Source organism: Lates calcarifer, linkage group LG10 (genome assembly GCF_001640805.2).
Source record: "Lates calcarifer isolate ASB-BC8 linkage group LG10, TLL_Latcal_v3, whole genome shotgun sequence".
NCBI classification, from domain to species: domain Eukaryota; kingdom Metazoa; phylum Chordata; class Actinopteri; family Centropomidae; genus Lates; species Lates calcarifer.
Genome location: NC_066842.1, coordinates 20,145,979 through 20,163,309, shown reverse-complemented (window position 1 = coordinate 20,163,309; position 17,331 = coordinate 20,145,979). Strand labels below are relative to the sequence as shown.

The 17,331-nt window shown below is 41.4% G+C and overlaps 2 protein-coding genes across 5 annotated transcripts in view; one reads left to right on the top strand and one right to left on the bottom strand.

Annotated features, from left to right (window-relative positions):
• Positions 1 to 5,243, bottom strand: part of LOC108901823 (chromatin remodeling regulator CECR2) — a 35,102-nt gene extending 29,859 nt beyond the window's left edge. The window contains 1 exon segment of the mRNA XM_018703471.2: positions 4,944 to 5,243. Within this exon segment, the coding sequence (XP_018558987.2) occupies positions 4,944 to 5,063 (120 nt within the window). The 5' untranslated portion in view covers positions 5,064 to 5,243.
• Positions 5,244 to 9,412: 4,169 nt separating this feature from the next.
• On the top strand, positions 9,413 to 17,150 carry slc25a18 (solute carrier family 25 member 18). Of its 4 annotated transcripts, XM_018703465.2 has the most exons (11): positions 9,452 to 9,577; positions 10,356 to 10,399; positions 10,759 to 11,146; positions 11,403 to 11,525; positions 12,538 to 12,593; positions 12,832 to 12,922; positions 13,303 to 13,418; positions 13,821 to 14,010; positions 14,636 to 14,808; positions 15,423 to 15,498; positions 15,624 to 17,150. In XM_018703465.2, exons 3-11 carry the CDS (start codon positions 11,127 to 11,129, stop codon positions 15,763 to 15,765), a joined length of 987 nt encoding a protein of 328 aa, XP_018558981.1. In that variant the 5' UTR covers positions 9,452 to 9,577; positions 10,356 to 10,399; positions 10,759 to 11,126; the 3' UTR covers positions 15,766 to 17,150. The 4 variants fall into 4 exon arrangements, with proteins under 4 accessions (XP_018558980.1, XP_018558982.1, XP_018558981.1 ...); XM_018703464.2 differs by lacking the exon at positions 10,356 to 10,399 and having other exon boundaries at positions 9,413 to 9,577; XM_018703466.2 differs by lacking the exons at positions 10,356 to 10,399; positions 11,403 to 11,525 and having other exon boundaries at positions 9,413 to 9,577.
• The last annotated feature ends 181 nt before the right edge of the window (positions 17,151 to 17,331 follow it).

The window sequence follows — 17,331 nt, the reverse complement described above, 5'->3', positions numbered from 1 at the left end:
CACAATGATGGCAATGGTCTCTCTTCGGTAGATACAAGCAAAATTCTATCTCAAACAAAGTCAAGACTGTGTAATTTCAGTTTTGCCTATAACCAAATTGAAATTATATACTGAGCAATGTGTTTGCCGCAGTCAGAGGATTTGATAAAGGCAGCTTTCACATCAACATCTGTACTACTGCAAATGCAAAATGCTGCGTTTGTAACCTGCACAGGAAATACAAAACAAACAAACAAACAACGGGGCCTGTTTGAAGGTTAATACATTTCTCACATCTCTTAGATCACTACTATTTTAATAATGAACATCTCCAAAGAGGAGCTCACAAGGCATGATGAGATGATGACAAACAGATGATGAAGATACATCGAATAAATGCATGATGATGTGCCAAACAGGCTGCCAGCAGAGCGTGGAGTATGAAGATGACAGTGACAAAGGTCCTTGGCATGAAGAGCCATGTCTGGCAATAAACAGCACATCATTGAGAATCCAGCAACAGAGGCCTGCAGTGTCTGTTGGCTATGGGATTTCAGGCATCATTTCACAGATACATAGCCAAGAAATCAAGCATACACCACAAAGACAAAAAGCCAGGCAAGGGGAACAGCCATGTTGACCCAAGGTCTCCTTCCTGTACATTCCCCCTCGCTCTCTCATTCTAATGTCCTTTCGCTTCCTCACTCTCCATCTCTAAGATACTTTTCTCCACTTCCCCTGCTTCCCCTTCCCACCCACTCATTCTTTCTTTCCTCCATCACCCACTCAACTCTCTCATCCACACATACACACACTCAGCTTTCCCAGCTCCCTGCCTACAGCCTGAGGAAAGTGGAAACCAGCGACAGTGAAGTGTATCAGCCCAGGAACAATGTGCAGGGGGCTGTTTTGTAAGGCCAGCCAAAGAGATTTTTTGGGGGGGAACTCCATTATCACTGACCAGCACCGTAGAGAGAAAAGAGCGGCACCAACAGTACCGCAGCAGCGCTATCGGACTGGATCACTGAGTTTGTCAATATCCACCCCGGTAGCAGTTTCACAGGATACAAAACATTGTAGTTTCAAATGTGGCATTCATTACAAAAGTCTCCTTTATGAGAAAAAGAAACAGGTGTTCCAGGGACACTATTACTGTAGTCAGTCATCTCAGCCATCCTGAGTTCTCCATACTTGTATCTCTCCTGAATCTCAAAGACACTCTATACAACTAATTCTTAATGTCTTTATTGTGATAAAATAGGCATTGGAACACAGACTAATCACTCTTAACAGCTGAGCTGCATAAAAAACTAATGCTGTGGGTGTATGCATCCCCACACCCTTCTTATGGATCTCTCAAAGCTGACACAAGAGGAAAAAAACTGCATAGATGTTCAACAAGGAAATGCACAGAAATACTTTGACATGCAGAGCTGGTTGAGACCCCCAGCAGCCACAACATTAACCTCTGCTGTGTATAATATAGGAGCCAGGTGGCAAAGTGTGACATAGGTCGACAGCAGCCAATATAAGACACACTGTGTCCACGAGGAAGGACTGATGGTCTGTCAGAGAATGTTGACACTGAAGCCCAGACCAGAGTGCAATCACTCGACACCCCCCACTCTGTCATGACCAGTGACAGCCACTTCCTGCCCCCTTTCCCAATCCCTGATTCTGGGGTAATTTAACCTGTACAACCAGAAACAGGAGACAACCAGAAACATTCTCATACAAGCACAGCGAAAAGCACCTTATAAGGGAAGACAAAAGATAATTAGCTTTAAGTTGAAAGAATTTTGACAGCTGTCAAAATTATACATATTGATAATTTGTATTAACCTTGACTACAGAAGTCACACCAAAGGAAAAGGTAAATGAGAGTCAGCCACAGTGCTTCACTTATGACAGTGCCCAGGCCAGCTTGTCTTGTTGCTGGTATGTGGCATTAAGCAAAACAAACATGTCTGCATGACAGTTTCCTCTTATTTCTACAACACAAAGTCCTCAGAAAGTAAACACTGTGAATCCAAATGTCCAGACTCTGGAAAAAGCCACTGCTGACTACTGTTCTACATCACTGGAGTACCAGAGGTCAGCTTGGTTATTTGACTTTGCAAGATCACAGAGCTGCAAGACAACAAAAACTGGACTAATCAGACAGGACAGTGTCAGCTGATTCATTTTATACTGTCATATCTGAAGAGTGTAGTGAATTGTGGGAACTCTTCTTGTTGGTATCTGCAGTGCAAAAGACAGTGGGCCTGTGTCTCCTAATTTGTATAACTTCCAAACACCGGCACCTGCTCTAAAGCCTGTTTTACACAACAAATGAAAAGGTGCACACAGGTGTCAAAGCAGAGCCCCAAGCACCCCGCACACCTCTCACCATGGTGAGGTGTGATGTGCTTTAGGGGGAATGTGACAAAACAAGGACTGAGTTATGAATGGAGGGGACAGATATATGCTGAGCAGACCCTCAGACACTCTTTAGAGGTATGCTGCGTGTCTGAATTACACTCTGAGCTCTTATTGAGATTATTACGGAAATAAAATGCTTTAGCCACTTTAAATTTGATCAGATTTAGTATTACTTGTGTAAAAATTTGCACACTAAAGCAACCTGCTACATTCAACACAAAAATACAGAGGAAAGAAAGAAAAACATGCTGGCAACATATGTTTATGAAAATCTATAACTAGTACATTTCAATTAAAAGCCATTGAGACACACACTAGTTCATTTAATTATCACTTTAACATTAACAAGACCTGAAAATAAGTTGCTAAACTATAACCCAAGCTCTATGTTTTGAGTATCCCTAATCCATGGTGTGTAGGCCAAAAAAATGTTTTTAAATTCATCAGTTTGCTCTTTCACACAGAGTTGGAGTTGTGGTCAGATGTAATGGATTCTAATCCAAAAGCTTGGTAGGTTTCATATACTCAAACACGTTCATCAAAGTACTGTTAATTTTCCAGCTCTCAAAAAGACATTTTGTGTGGAGCACCACAAAGTAGGATTCAAGACTGTCGCGCAGCCAATTCCATATCATTCACAATTATCCCATGTCCCATAAACAACTAACAAGGCATATTTATGCTAATACCACAAATACGTGACAAGATGAGATGAACTTGGTACCATGTGCTCTACTTCTTGTTTTCCCTAACCACAACAGTTCCGTGTAAAATGGAGGTTTCATCATTGATACTTAGTTCCACTGACACAACAATGCCTATGTCTTTAGACATAACATACACTTTTCACTGACTTTTATAGACCTATGTCAGTGCTTTTCTATTACCCCTTACTATCCAGCTATTATTACAACTGCGGCTTCAGATAATTATATAGAGAACCAAAGACCTTGAACACTTGTGCGTCTGATTAAGATGTCAAATTATAAGATTACTACATCAATCTCAATATTTCCTCGAAATCCAGCTGAAGGGGGTGTATCCACACATGTGATCTGCTTAGTGATGCGCTTAAAGGCGAATACATCATTTGCGCTGGGCAGCAGCAGCGCGATCCTCGTGAAAAAAATTATGCTTGGACAATCGAAACGTTTGTAAAGTAAAAATAGTGCAGCTCAATCGATTGATTCTTTGCAACTGTATTACTAATTATTAGCTTCAATAATAACACGTATTTTACGGAAATCCAAACCCATCCTAAGGGGAAAAGCAACAGCAGAGGACCCTCAACTTTCATGTAAACTAGGCGCTATGCGATCCCCCATCTGGCTTGCACCTCGTTTAATAACAAAGCGATGCCTACGTGTGTTTCTTCCTCGAAGGGGGTGGGGATGAATGAGTGATGGAGGCTGTTGATGTGGGATGTCGACCTTACCAATTTCTTTAAAGTGCAATCATTCTTCAAGGGATTGAACAATTCCCATAGACTTCGATGTAACACTTGAATACTTGTGTAGTTGTATGTTGGAAATATCTGTTCTGTTCAGCATACATTTCAAAAAGCGAAGGGGTCGAGTGACAAAGTTGAATTATGAAATTGTGGTGTAATAAATTTCGTATATTCAGTGATAGCACGAAGGCCGGGTGGACGACTTCACCTTTACAACCTCTTGTGGCTAACTGATAGCAGAAACAGACGTTTAAACCATCGCTTCTCCCAACAAAATGGGACTTGGGCGAGCAAACAATGCCCGAACAGCATCTGCGTCCCTATGGCTACCCAAGCCAGATGGCTTGCAACTCCAAGACAATAAACTCGAACCTCACGCCATGAACTTAACTTTATCTGACAGAAATAGGAACAAAAATACAGTAGCACCGCGTTTTCTATTATTCCAGTCCACCATTGATGTGCACGACTTCTTCGCTCTACAAACAGATTTCTAGTCGCTTAAATATGATCTAAATAAGGTTACCATTTAAATGTGCACCAGTTTCGCATCTTTGTTGTCACTTTCTCTCTAATTATATGATTACTATGCTTTCTCATTTACTTTTTAATCAAAATAATCTTAACCACAGTCGTTCTTCAACATAAACATGAGCGTCTGGGCAAATAAAAACAAACGAGTGGCACATGGCTCTGTTACACGAACAGCTCTATCTAAAGTTACTGAGCGCATCCACGGGTACTGAACAACACGTAACGTAACTATGGACATCGGATCATAAAATTATATCATGAATACCCTACTCAGCTGACGTCTTTTATGGCATTTTCTCCTCTTTGAACACCAGCAATTAGCTATTAAAGCTAGCTTTTCGCTGTGCTAACGAGCTGGCTAGCTCGTTACCTAACAGGATTGCCTTAGTAACGTTAACGTACGAGAAGTTCAGAGAACACTGTTAAGCTGGTTAACCAAATTGCTAGTTAAACAAAATTCGCTCGACAACACCTACACAAAAAAGCTGACACAAACAACTTCTCATTTCCGCAATGAAAGACATTCGTGTTACTGAAAGCAATCACAATTGTTATTTACCTCTATTTCAAAGTCTGGAAGGTTGAACGCTGTCCTGAACAGCGAACAGAAGTGGGCTATGGCGGGGACTTCCCACCAAGACTGGATCTCTTCCACAGAAATTGTACATCCCTGGGACATTTTCGGACTGGAGAAATTGTGTGACGTTTGTTTCTCACATTAGAAAGTAGTTTCTTCAACGACTTATAACGTCTCCGTAACATTACAAATTCGACAAAACTTGCTGCTGCCGTCCTATCCGGACAGTTGCCATTGCGACCCAGGGAGCGCTACAATCTGTTTCAATCGGTCTCACCGGAGCTGAACAGATGGGGTGGACGATACCACCGCACGACGAAGAGGGGGGCGCGATTACTTAGCTCTGCATTTTAAACTGTGTATGAGCATAAAAAGAGCGTATAGCGTCGAGCCTGTTTGTCTCTTAAGACAGAACGCCGCTAATTGTAAAACATGTTTGCAACCAGATTAGTAAATCTGTAACAATAACAAAAGTCTGTAGTCAGCGGTACACCGCCGGGTTGATAGTGCGGTGGCTGTTTAAAGGGAATGCTTGTGAATGGTGAATGAATAAACAACTAAAAAGTTGAATCAGGTGTGACTCAGGTAACTTGCTTTAAGTTACATCACTGTGCTTTTATTGTTTGATTAATTTTACTTCTCATCATTTGGCATATTCTGCTATATTTTCGTAACATCTTCCTATTGTCAATGTTTTTAAAGATAACTCCTTCAGTTTACTTAAAAAACGATTACCAAACTATCCAAAATCCTAAAGGTCCGTTCAGCTGATCATTGCTGGGCACAACAGCTTGTCAGGTGCGTTTTGATTTTGTAAACAATATCCCGGTGAAAAGTTTTGTTTAATACGCTACACAGGGGCTCCCCCCATCGTAATATATGAAAAGTGCAAGCAAATACACAGCGGTGGTGTTCATTTACAGTAAGTCACAAGTAGCCCTTGATTTGATTTAAGAGCATAAAATGTCAGAGCTGATACTGTTTTCACATGCCAGTTCAGGGGCTTAGCATGGGGATTAAAAAAGAAGCACATATCCATATAGTATAACCGTAAGGCAATCAGCCATCAGTAACAGAAAAAAAATCTTTCTTTATAAACCATTTTCTCATATAGCTTCCATCAACTCAGCAATATAATGTATGCATTTAAATGACCATATAAACCTAAAAAAAATGTGCATTCATATATATAAAAAGGTTGATCATCTTTGATATGCAAAAACAGGACTTGAAATCCAAAATTTAAAGAAGCTGCTAGAAGCTGCAGCTTTATCACACCACATAATACTTGGTAGGTCTTACCCAATAGTTGTGCAAAATTTGTAATGTTTGCCCTGAGGGTGGCACTACAGGAAAGGCAATGGTCTCCTTATAATCAAAAGCTGTATGAAATTACATTATTAGATTTATGAGAAATGCAAGTTGACATTTTGGCCTAAAGGCGGCGCAAGGGAGTATTGGGAGTATAATATACCCATAATATCTATATTATGTAGACATATAGACATCTACATACTCATAATATAAATAACATCATGTGCTGACTGAGTAACTTAAAGAGCAGGCGCTAAACTGTTTCTTCAACTTGAAACAAAGCTGTTTCTATAGAAAGTTTCAATTAAACACTATTGCCTTGTGTGTTAGGTTTGAATTATAGCACAGAAAAACTGTGTAGAGTTAAAAGCTTTAAGATGTCAAGGTTTTCAAAAATCAATGAAACAGCCACTTTCATTTTTCTTCATTATTAAGATCACATTTAAATCTGTGTAATACAGAGGGGTGACAAACAAAAGGAAAAACCTCAAAAGTTCTAGCAAATAGTTGAGCCACCACATGCAGCAAAACTTCAGTGCACCTTGATAAAGATTCTACAAATCTGTGAACTGTAATAGGAGGGATGAACACCACTTGTCCAAAAGATAGTCCCTCATTTGGTGTTTTGATGATGGCTGTAGTTGTTCAACTGGATTAAGATGTGGTACCCAAGCATACAGGAGATGCTACAGTGGATTTGATGGTATCATAGCCATACTAGAGGAAGGGTCATGGGGTCCCCAAGGGTTGATTGGATACCATAAATATCCACATCAAATATTATGACATGAGATATTTTGCTGTATACCAAATTCTTGGACAGACTCACTGATCAGTTATTATCACCAAGCTCAGGACCCTGTTGCTAACAGGGCTAAATGGCAGGTAAAGTGATTTAAATTTGGTTACATTTGCAGTACATCTAATGTGTAATGAAGGCCTGAGAGCAAACAGATTTTCACTCAAACTTAAGACTACTCCTTCATGACTGGCTGAGCGTGTGATAATCAGTGAGCACAAGAAATTGTAGGTATAGGTTTGAAATCTGCACATTCTCCGCCTTTCAGGGTGTACGGTGCTGCAAGGTGACAGCAACTGTCAGTGGGAGCATGGCATTGGTGGTCAGCCATCACAGTGCTGTCAGTGTAATGATGCTGTTCCAGTGTTGTGATGTTGCTAGGTGACAGAGCAATCTATTATCTCCTCAGAGCGAAACTCAGTGACTTAGACAAGCTTAGTAGTCCATTTTAAAACCAAAGTATTGAGTTTCAAACCATCAACAGAATTCTGGGATTTATGGGGGGGGCTGTTAAAAGTGTACTGTATCTTTAAATACAAGCTTCTCTTAACCCCCATTTTGCATCTTCAGATCCCCATTAACTTTACTGAGAAAGCTCTCTATTGTATGCAATTATTAGTTTCAATGTAATTATTATTATTATTATTATTATTATTTCTATTTATTCTCATTTAGGATCACAGAGCTGATCTTATTATTAGGCCCTGTAACCCTGGCAGTGTTGGTGGCATGTCCTGCCCACAGAACTACAAAACCCCAGAGAAGAGCTGTCCAGCTGAATCATTAGTACAAACTTGGATGCAAAAAAAAAGCAGTGGTTAGCCCTCTCTGTGAGTGTAATTAACTGCCTATCTTTATGGAGTGTGCAGAATCCAGGCAACTACCCTGGTCTGATTGCCTTGTAGTAAATTATATCTATGCTGTGGTAGTGCAACTTTTACTTAAGTTAAGCATCTGAATACTTTTTCCAGCAGTTCAGGATATCTAAATTGCCAGGCTTTAGTTACCCAATGACATTCTTTCACAGCATATATTTTGAAATGTCATAGGTTTAATTAAATACAGTAACAGGGGCTGTATTCCACTTGAGAAAGCCAGTTCCATGGTCTCACTGTTGTGCATGTTGTCTCACTGGAGCAGCTTGCTGGGAACTGAGCCATTCATTGTTAATGTTATTAATTACACCTGCGTATCCTGCTATGACAAGTCAAAATGTCTGCTGTGAAAACAGTCTACAGAGCCACTCATACCAAAAGGGTGCCTTTGTGGTATTGTTGGACACACTGGACACAATCATTGAGGAAACAGTATATATGTATATATGTCTACCTGTTATGTTTTTATTGTACATCACTTCTAGAGACACATCATACCTGTTACAATAAAACTGACAATGTTTCCTTACTTGGGATATTTCAGTGTGTATAACGGGAGGAAATAAATGTGACTAATATCTCTGAACAAATGTGTAATGTAGAAGAGTGCCTACGTTTCATGCATTTATTATTCATTTTTATAGCATCAAAGTTTATGCCTCTATTTTTTTTTTTCCACATTTTTTCGTTCTATACTCCAATAAAGATTTCTTTTCTTCATCCTCAGTCCAAATGTTAAGAATGGTCGTTTGTTGCTAAAGAGGCACGGACAGTTCTGTTCTAGCTGCTGACCTCCTTGGCTGGAAACAAAGACAAGCACTCTTTGACCCAAATAAATTCTACAAATTGAGACAGCTTTTTTTACTTTTATCACAAATAATCTTCTTTTCTAACTGTGTATGGCATAATCACATTTTAAATGTCATTAGAAAACAGAAAGATTTCCACCACTGATGAATGAAATGATCACTGATAGCAATTGTTTTTCCATTAACAGGAATCAATACATCAATCAATGCTCATGAAAAAATAGTTTAGGGGCAATGAGTGGTTGCCGTGGTGGTCACATGTTCTTATTGTTGATGTCCTTACGTAACTTTTTTTCCAAACTATCTTTTTTTTAAACATACTTTGTAAGCCTAAGATGTACCAAAATGTGATAATCATATGGGTTTATCACTGTTACCTTAGTAGTAATTATAAATCTGTGGACATTTGTGGAATTCAATGTGTCCTGAGGTATTATGTAATACCAGGGCTATTGAACAGAGAGCTCATTAGGGATGGGCAGCCTTTTTTTGTTTCTGTTCATGTTGTCTGTATATTCTTAGAAACGATACACACAGTTAGAATTGTGTGTCTGTTGCGTGTGTATGTGGCAGCAGCTCCACAGGCATGAGTTTATGTCGAGTTGTGTTAGTGCAGAGCTGTGTTGCTGTGGCTGTGTCACACAGGGAGTCACCACGAGAGGGAGGGACTTAGGCAAGCAGGACAATGCTGGTGTTTGTGCAACGGCCCCTGAGTGGCGGCTGGCTCTCTCATATCGCTCTCGCTTGACTACCACTGCTGCACGCATTGTTGAGGTGAAAGGAAAGTGGACAGCTTGATCCTGCCTGTGGGATGCAGAGGTAAGACCCCCTGTTCCCTGCTGCCATGTGTGTATGATGGAAGAAAAGTGTTTGTTTGTTTTGTTTTTTTTTTTTTTGTTTTTTCTTGGAAAGCTGTCTCGTGAGGCTGTGCTGTGTGAACTGTGTGAGAGGGGTGCTCTAGTGCAGTTTTAGGGGAAACTGAGGTCTGGGAACTGGAGGTTGGCTCAGGGTGAGGCACCCTTGTCTGTGTTTTGGCAGGGTCACTACTGTGCGTGAATGGAACTGAGCTGAAAGAAAGTTTCACAGAAAGAGGCTCAGTGAAAGGCATGTGTAGAATGTGACTAGGATCGAGCAACCAAATGGACAGCATTTGAAGGGGACATCAACAGAGGAAATATCTGGGGATGAAAAAGTTGGAACGGTGATGGAAAAAGATACAAGATGAAAAGATGAGCAAGGCAAGAACTGACTGTTTCCGTCACTCTCAGTGGAGAAGACGGGCGAGGATAGAGTGAAGGTTTACAGTGGTAAAAATAGAGGCAGAATGGAGGTGGAGAGATTAAGAGAGAGATTAATTAGAGAGCTGAGGGAAGGGGGGAAGTCAGGAAGGGAAAAGGCAGAAAAAGAATGGATGAAACTGAGATCATAGCAAAAGGAAAGCAAGAGCTATGGACCCTAGATAAATTCTCAATAGCATTTGTATTACCTGTAATACATACTTGCTAGCCTACCGACTATTGCACTCCCAGAAAGAACAAGGAAGAAAAAAAAACTTGTCAAAGAAATGAACCAACCTCAATTCAAATCTTCTTTTCAGTCCTTTGTAAATGCTGGATTCCAAATGCAGTAAAAAGAATACTGGTAAGCCCCTCATTTTCAGTTCTGCCCTCCTTCCTAGATCAAATACTCTTATCCCTTTTAGCTGGCAGATTAGAGAGACTCAAGATGTTCTGTCTCAGTATGGTAGTCCTGGCATATGCCTCTATTCACATTTATGAATGACTAAGTCTGGATTTTATAGACTCTGATAGTCAATGTGAGGTGTGTCATTCCTCCATCACAACCATGCCCCCTACTATATATAATACAAAGCCATCACAAATGCCTATTCAGCAGGACTTTAAAAGGGAAAATAACTATGCGTCATATAGAACAGGGAAACAGTGGTGTCACTTGCACTCTTTAGAAGTGTTTAATCCACCTTAATGTGTGTTTTGTAGTTCCAGGCAGCAGGAGAGAGATTGGGTTTTGGTGTGAGGTACAACAGAGCAGAAAGGCTGGCCAGAAGACACAGATTCAACAGCGGTGGTTTTGGCCACAACAGGAAAAAGGGCGTCCACCCCCGCTGCACCAGGAAGGAGAGTAAGGCGGTCTGCTGTTGCCACATTAAAGGAATCAGCGAGCTGCGTTTGTGGCGTGGGTGGGCAGGTGAGGGTCGGGCTGCGGTGACAACTTTGGGCTGCACGCCACAGTGTGGGTGGGAAGAGGAAAAAGGAGAGGAAGGAAAGGAGGAGGAGAAGTAGGCGGAGGAGGAGGAAGAGGAGGAGAGGAGTAGCGGACCTGGGCCTGGAGCCCATATACAAGCAGGATGGCGGAGAAGAAAGTTAGGTAAGTATCTTTATTTTGTTTGTTTTGCTCAGTGAAGATGTACTCATCAAGTGGATCCAGCAGCTGGGTTAATGTTGGGCTTTTTACACTCTTTGTGTGTATGCGCGCGTGGTTGAGAGAACTCTCCGTGTGCCTGCTTTATTTGCATCTTTGTCTATGAGTGGACATGTCATTTGCATGGCTTGTGTGTCAGTGGCTACATGTAAATGGGTCTGTGCATGCATGCGTGCGTGTGTTTTTGTTGATCCCTTCGCAGCCTCCCTGCTAAGCTGATTAATGGGGGCGTGGCAGGCCTGGTTGGTGTGACATGTGTATTTCCTATTGACCTCGCCAAGACCCGCCTACAGAACCAGCAGGGTGTTCAAGTCTACAAAGGAATGTGAGTAGGGCTCCCCTGTCTTGTCTTGACCCACTTCTGTTACTGATCTGTGACATAAAAAGATAAGACTTTCACTTCACTGCAGTCATTTTCCCTCAGCTTCACTGAAAGACGCTTTCAACTGTTGTTTCTGGGAAAAAGCCTCTAAAATAAACTTTAAGGTTGGGGAAGGGCTGCCTGACAAATATGTTTTTCTGCATGCAAATATGTGCAAGAGCATTATCAGAGTCTAAAACTGTAAAAACTTGTCAAAACATCTACATCCTGCAACAGTTTTACATGTGCTCTCTAGTTAACAACACTCTCTAATTTGGGCTACACACAAGACAACATTATTTACAGTGGATTACCACAGCTCACATACTTTTCCACTGAATCTCTCAGAGGGCGAAGCACACTTCCCATATTTGGTCCAGAGATTTGGTGAGATTGTACAAAACTCACTCACTGGGATTACATTAGAGGGATGGCTGTATACAGTGTGTGTTTTCATGGACAAATAACAGTTCAGTTAGGACAGTTTGTTCATTGTTTTGTTTTGTTTTTTTACCAGAAACAAAATCAAGGGAAGCGGAGAAAAAGACAGAGTCTGTGTCCTTAAAAGACACACCGACCCTGAATTTTTAACTGCGCACATCTGGTGGGCATCAATATTACTGGCTGACTGGGTGTGGCCATCCTGTGTTCAGTGGACTGTGGTTTTCCACTGTGAGTCACAGACGGAAAAAATGGCTTGGATAATTTATTCTCCCTGAGGCCCAGTTATGAGGTCGGATTTTGATTCAACATAACTTTTAACGCAGTCAGTTCTCTGACACCAGTGATCTCTGTCCAGTTTGTTGTCAGGGCAGGCTACAGGGTCATGGGTATTTGTATAAAGGCCAGGCTGATGATGATGACAAGTGAAGCATAATACTACTGATCTAAACAAAATGTCAGTAGAGTAAAAAGTTATTATGTTGTATCTTATGAGAAAACAAACAAAACATCAGTTTTCTTTTTGTCTTTAAAGGCTGGACTGTCTGGCAAAGACGGTGCGCTCAGAAGGCTATTTCGGATGCTACAGAGGTATTCTTTGCATTTCTAATCCCCGTGATAAACAACGCTACAACTGTGCTTTACTATAAGCTTAATCTGGACACCTACGCTGTTGTTTGCCCTGTGAGCCCTCAATCTTTTTATCATAATAACCGGTGTCTACTGCGCACGGTGGCGAGCCATAAGCTGTTGTGTAGGTTTTTCTATTTGTGTACCTCAGTGGAAACTGTTGTGTGTCACTGCCACCAGCCTGTTTTGTCTTTTCCAGGTGCAGCAGTGAACCTCACGCTTGTTACACCAGAAAAAGCCATCAAGCTGGCTGCCAATGATGTCTTCAGACAGAAGCTCTCTAAGGACGGGTAACTTACTGTCACTGATACATAATGTGATCAAACCACATCAAATACAATAAATATAATCACCAAGATATCAGAACTGAATATAATTATATATCTGAAATGGTAACATGTACATTGCACACTAGAGAGTTATATCAGAGAACTGATCAACGTGCAATGATTATTGAGTTATACTTTAATTATTATTTTATTACATCAGCTCGATATAATATAAAACAATCTGAATTTGTCATATACAGACAGACATTAGTTATAGTATATCTATCATCTATCTGTTATTTCTAAGCTAACAAGTACTAATGATATACTCTCATAATCCTCATAAACACATGCTACTGTAGCGTCCTACTGTTGTTCATGCTGCATATCTGTTTTTCTAGGCATTTGCCCCTGTGGGGGGAGGTCCTGGCAGGGTGTGGGGCTGGCACCTGTCAGGTGGTAGTCACCACTCCTATGGAGATGCTTAAGATCCAGCTGCAGGACGCGGGAAGGCTCGGTGAGTTGGTCACTGGATTTATCACTTTTTCCAAAGAGCTGTTTTCACACTATTATCAAAGTGCATTTTTTTATTATCTATATCATTACATTATTTAAATATTAGAAGTGTAAAAGGATGTGATAAACTAAAATCTTCAAAATCCAGTTCATTAAGTGAATCAAATTGGACTCGCAGATTGATTTGATTCAAGTTTAGTCATATAATGTGTTTCTTGACAAATGAGTCAGCACTCATATGTACTTTCCTGTAAAATGTACATGTTTCATAATCAAGTATGAAACCAAATGGTTGGCAGCCCCTCCTTTGTTCAGTAACAAAGGGAACACACAGTAATGGCTTCAGGGTGACACTAGTCTGCATGTGTTTTCTAACCTGGGACAGTCTGTGTTTATCCATTAGCTGCACAAAGGCCTGTGCCAACTCCAGCTCAGGCTGCTGCTCCTGGTCCAGCTCCATCATTGGTGGCCCCCCCACCGCAGGCCCGGCCGACCCCTCCACGACGGCCCTCAGCCACTGGCATCACCGTGGAGCTGCTGAGGACTCGTGGCCTGGCTGGCCTCTACAGGGGGGCAGGAGCCACTTTAATGAGGTCATACACACACACACTTACCCTTTTACTCACAATACAGACACACTGTTTTATTGGTCTCTTTAATATTGCTATTAATTACATTAATTTTCAGTTATTGTTTTACAACTAAAGTAAATAGCCAGACTGAGAGTCAGTCATTTTCAGTAGTTTTAACCATTTTGATGTCTTGATGTCACTGGTATCACTCAGTACATAATAATATGTTTTTTATACTTTTGCTCTTATGTTGGAGACTATTAACAGTATGACCAGGCTCACTGGCTTGTGCCCAGCAGCTCTGTCTATCTCTTCATTCAGCTCTTTCATCACTGTTCTAATGAGTTTTTGTTAGATTGCATAACTCATGCTGCGTTTGTTGTATTTCCTGACACCTCTGCTTATCAACACTGATCAATAGATTCCTGCAGCTATGTCTGGCTGCTATACCACAGCTGAATGGGGCCACGTCTCTCATTTTCTCTCTACCTCTCTCCTCTGACTTTACCCTCTCCCGTACTTCCTTTTTCTCACCGATTCTCAGTCTATCCAGTTTCTTTCTCCTTGCCCCCAACCTGTACTGCAGACTGTCTCCCAGGTTATTTCCTTTCCATAACCATTTTTTTTAAAAAATGTTAATTTTCAGGGATGTCCCCTTCTCAATGATCTACTTCCCGCTGTTTGCCAATCTGAATGCGCTTGGCCGGGAGACAGCGGGTGGCCAGGGCGATGTGCAGGCCCAGGCGCCGTTCTGGCAGTCGTTTTTGGCGGGCTGCACAGCAGGCTCAGTGGCAGCTGTGGCTGTAACACCACTGGATGGTGAGTGGGAGAAAGAAACAGAGAGAGAGGGAAGGTAGAGAGCTGTGTGTGAAAGGGGGCTTGAGCCTACCCAGTGATCACTCAGTCAAACCTCCCATGAATGTTATTCAAAAGTGAGGCTATGAAACTTTTCAACACAGTATTCCTCTTATAGATGAAAAGCTGAATTGATAAGCACCAAAATGCAGGCTTACACAGCCTCACTTGGTCTGGTATGACCAGTAGCTTATTAGGTTAGATAATGTTAGCAAACTCTTGAGAGATATTGGTTGTGTTTGAAATTGCGTCCTCATTCACTCATTCACTTGTCCCTGTGTAAATGTGCAATAAAGATTTTGGGCACTTACTAATCATTATTATTTTGTGTCACTGTTGACAGATGGTAAATAAATTCTGTAGGAGAATCTGGACACTCAATATAGTACACTACAGAGTGAACAGGAGGTGGTTTTGGAAATAGCTGTTGGGGTTAATGGACATTAGTTTGTGACTGCTCTACTTGTGCTATTGCCGTTATCCTGTGATAATCATTTGTGGCTGCTGTTTGCTTCAACTAACACTCACCTTTCAGTTTATGCAATGACACTGCATCCTTCTTTTACAAACCCATACAGTAATAAAGACTCGTCTGCAGACCTTGCAAAAAGGTGAAGGGGAGGACACATACAGAGGAATTATTGACTGCACAAGGTATGATTATATCCATATTATAAAACAATTGCTGCCCTAATATATTTAGCAAGTGTATAGCATTAAGTAACAATTGCTCGTCTCAACCTTTTCCCTCTTCTTGTCCTCTCTGTGGACTTCTGCAGACGCATCATGACACGGGAGGGCCCATCAGCATTCCTAAAGGGTGCAACGTGTCGGGCTTTGGTCATCGCTCCTCTTTTTGGCATTGCGCAGGGCGTCTACTTTCTCGGGGTAGGGGAGATGATGCTGGATTTGCTGGGATAGCAGCGCTTGGCATTAGTGGTGGCAGTTGTGTTATCTCTGTACAGACAATTCGCTGCTTTAAGCTGCCGTGAATGTGTGACACAACTGAGCAAACAGTGAATACAGAGAGAGGGGGAAAAAAAAGGTGGCCACAATTTGCTTACCAAAAGGAGGAAGAGGAGGAGGAATGGTCTGAGATATGAAGAGGTTTATTTACTAATATGTGGGCCGACTGGTTCACACTAATCAAGTTTCTCTAGGTTCTTACGTGTTGTCGGTGGGGTTCCATAGGTTAAACAGGGTCCTTGTGTTATGAGTGTGATTAATTTGAGGGTATGTGTCCCAAGTTATCTGGTTTATTCCAGGGTGTTTGCTGCAATATGTCTGGGGCTCTTCCTTTCACCTGTGGGAGATCATTCTGTCTGGTTGTTAAGAAAGAGCTGCTGCATGTTGTCTGAGGCTGCTCACTAAAATGCCTACCAATCTGACCACTTGTATGGTCGTGACAAAGAACTGTGCATCACCTAATGAAAGTGACAAATTCCCCTTTCAATTTTATCAGAAGCTACTGTTGTCTAATGTCTGACCTCAGAGTCTGAACAGGGACCTCAAATGCCATGTCATTTAGACTCCAATGTTTGCGTTTCTCTAGAAAAGGAGTTCAATCTCCTTCAGCCTACCTTGTTACGCACTCCTCCCACTCCATCCGTGAGGTCTGAGTTGTAATCTTGGATTCCCTCACTGGATTGGGAGGTGCCGCCTGCCACTGTCTCTAAGGTCATTTGTTAATCTGATGGTAATGCTTTAATCCCTGTATTAGTGGTCAATATACCCTAACACAACGGTTCACTTCCTGCCTAAAGGCCACAGGTTAGACTGCTGGGCCACTGTCTCCGTAGCCTTGACTTCCTCTTCTTCACCGCTTGGAAGGGTTTAAATAAAACCTGTGAGAGGCCTAGGGCTGTTTTTATTGCTTAGTTATACATAAAAAGATATGTTGCTTCAAATGATGTGCGCACAGTAACTTAAAGAAAATGCAATTAAAGCCTTATCATTGCTGATAGTTTCTAAAGCATCAAAACTGTAAGTCTTAAATGAATTCAGTGGAATTGGTGGTGTTGAAACATTGTTTTGGTACTTGAGTCCAGTTTAGCAAGGACAAATGTATTTGTTAGACCCATGGAGGGAGTATGGCACTTTGTCTTGCCAACTGTTTGCCATTACTTAAGTCCACTGGGTGGCACTAAAAGCTTTTTTTTTTTTTTTTTTTTACATTTTTAATGCGAGACACATTTTGATGTGGCTAGTATACCTAGGCTACTACATTTTCCTCATTGTAGAGTGAACATAGCCTGAGTAAACTGTTTGTTTACAAGCTGTAAATAAAGATATCTCATACATGCTGACTTTTCTGTGTCACACGCATTTATTTCTTTGGCTTTTGTACGTTATGTGCCTCAGACCAACAGTAAATCATCCATTCTTTGAACACACACACACACACACACACACACGCACACACACGCGCACACACACACACACACACACACACACACACACACACAGCTCAAACTGTTAAAAAAGGCT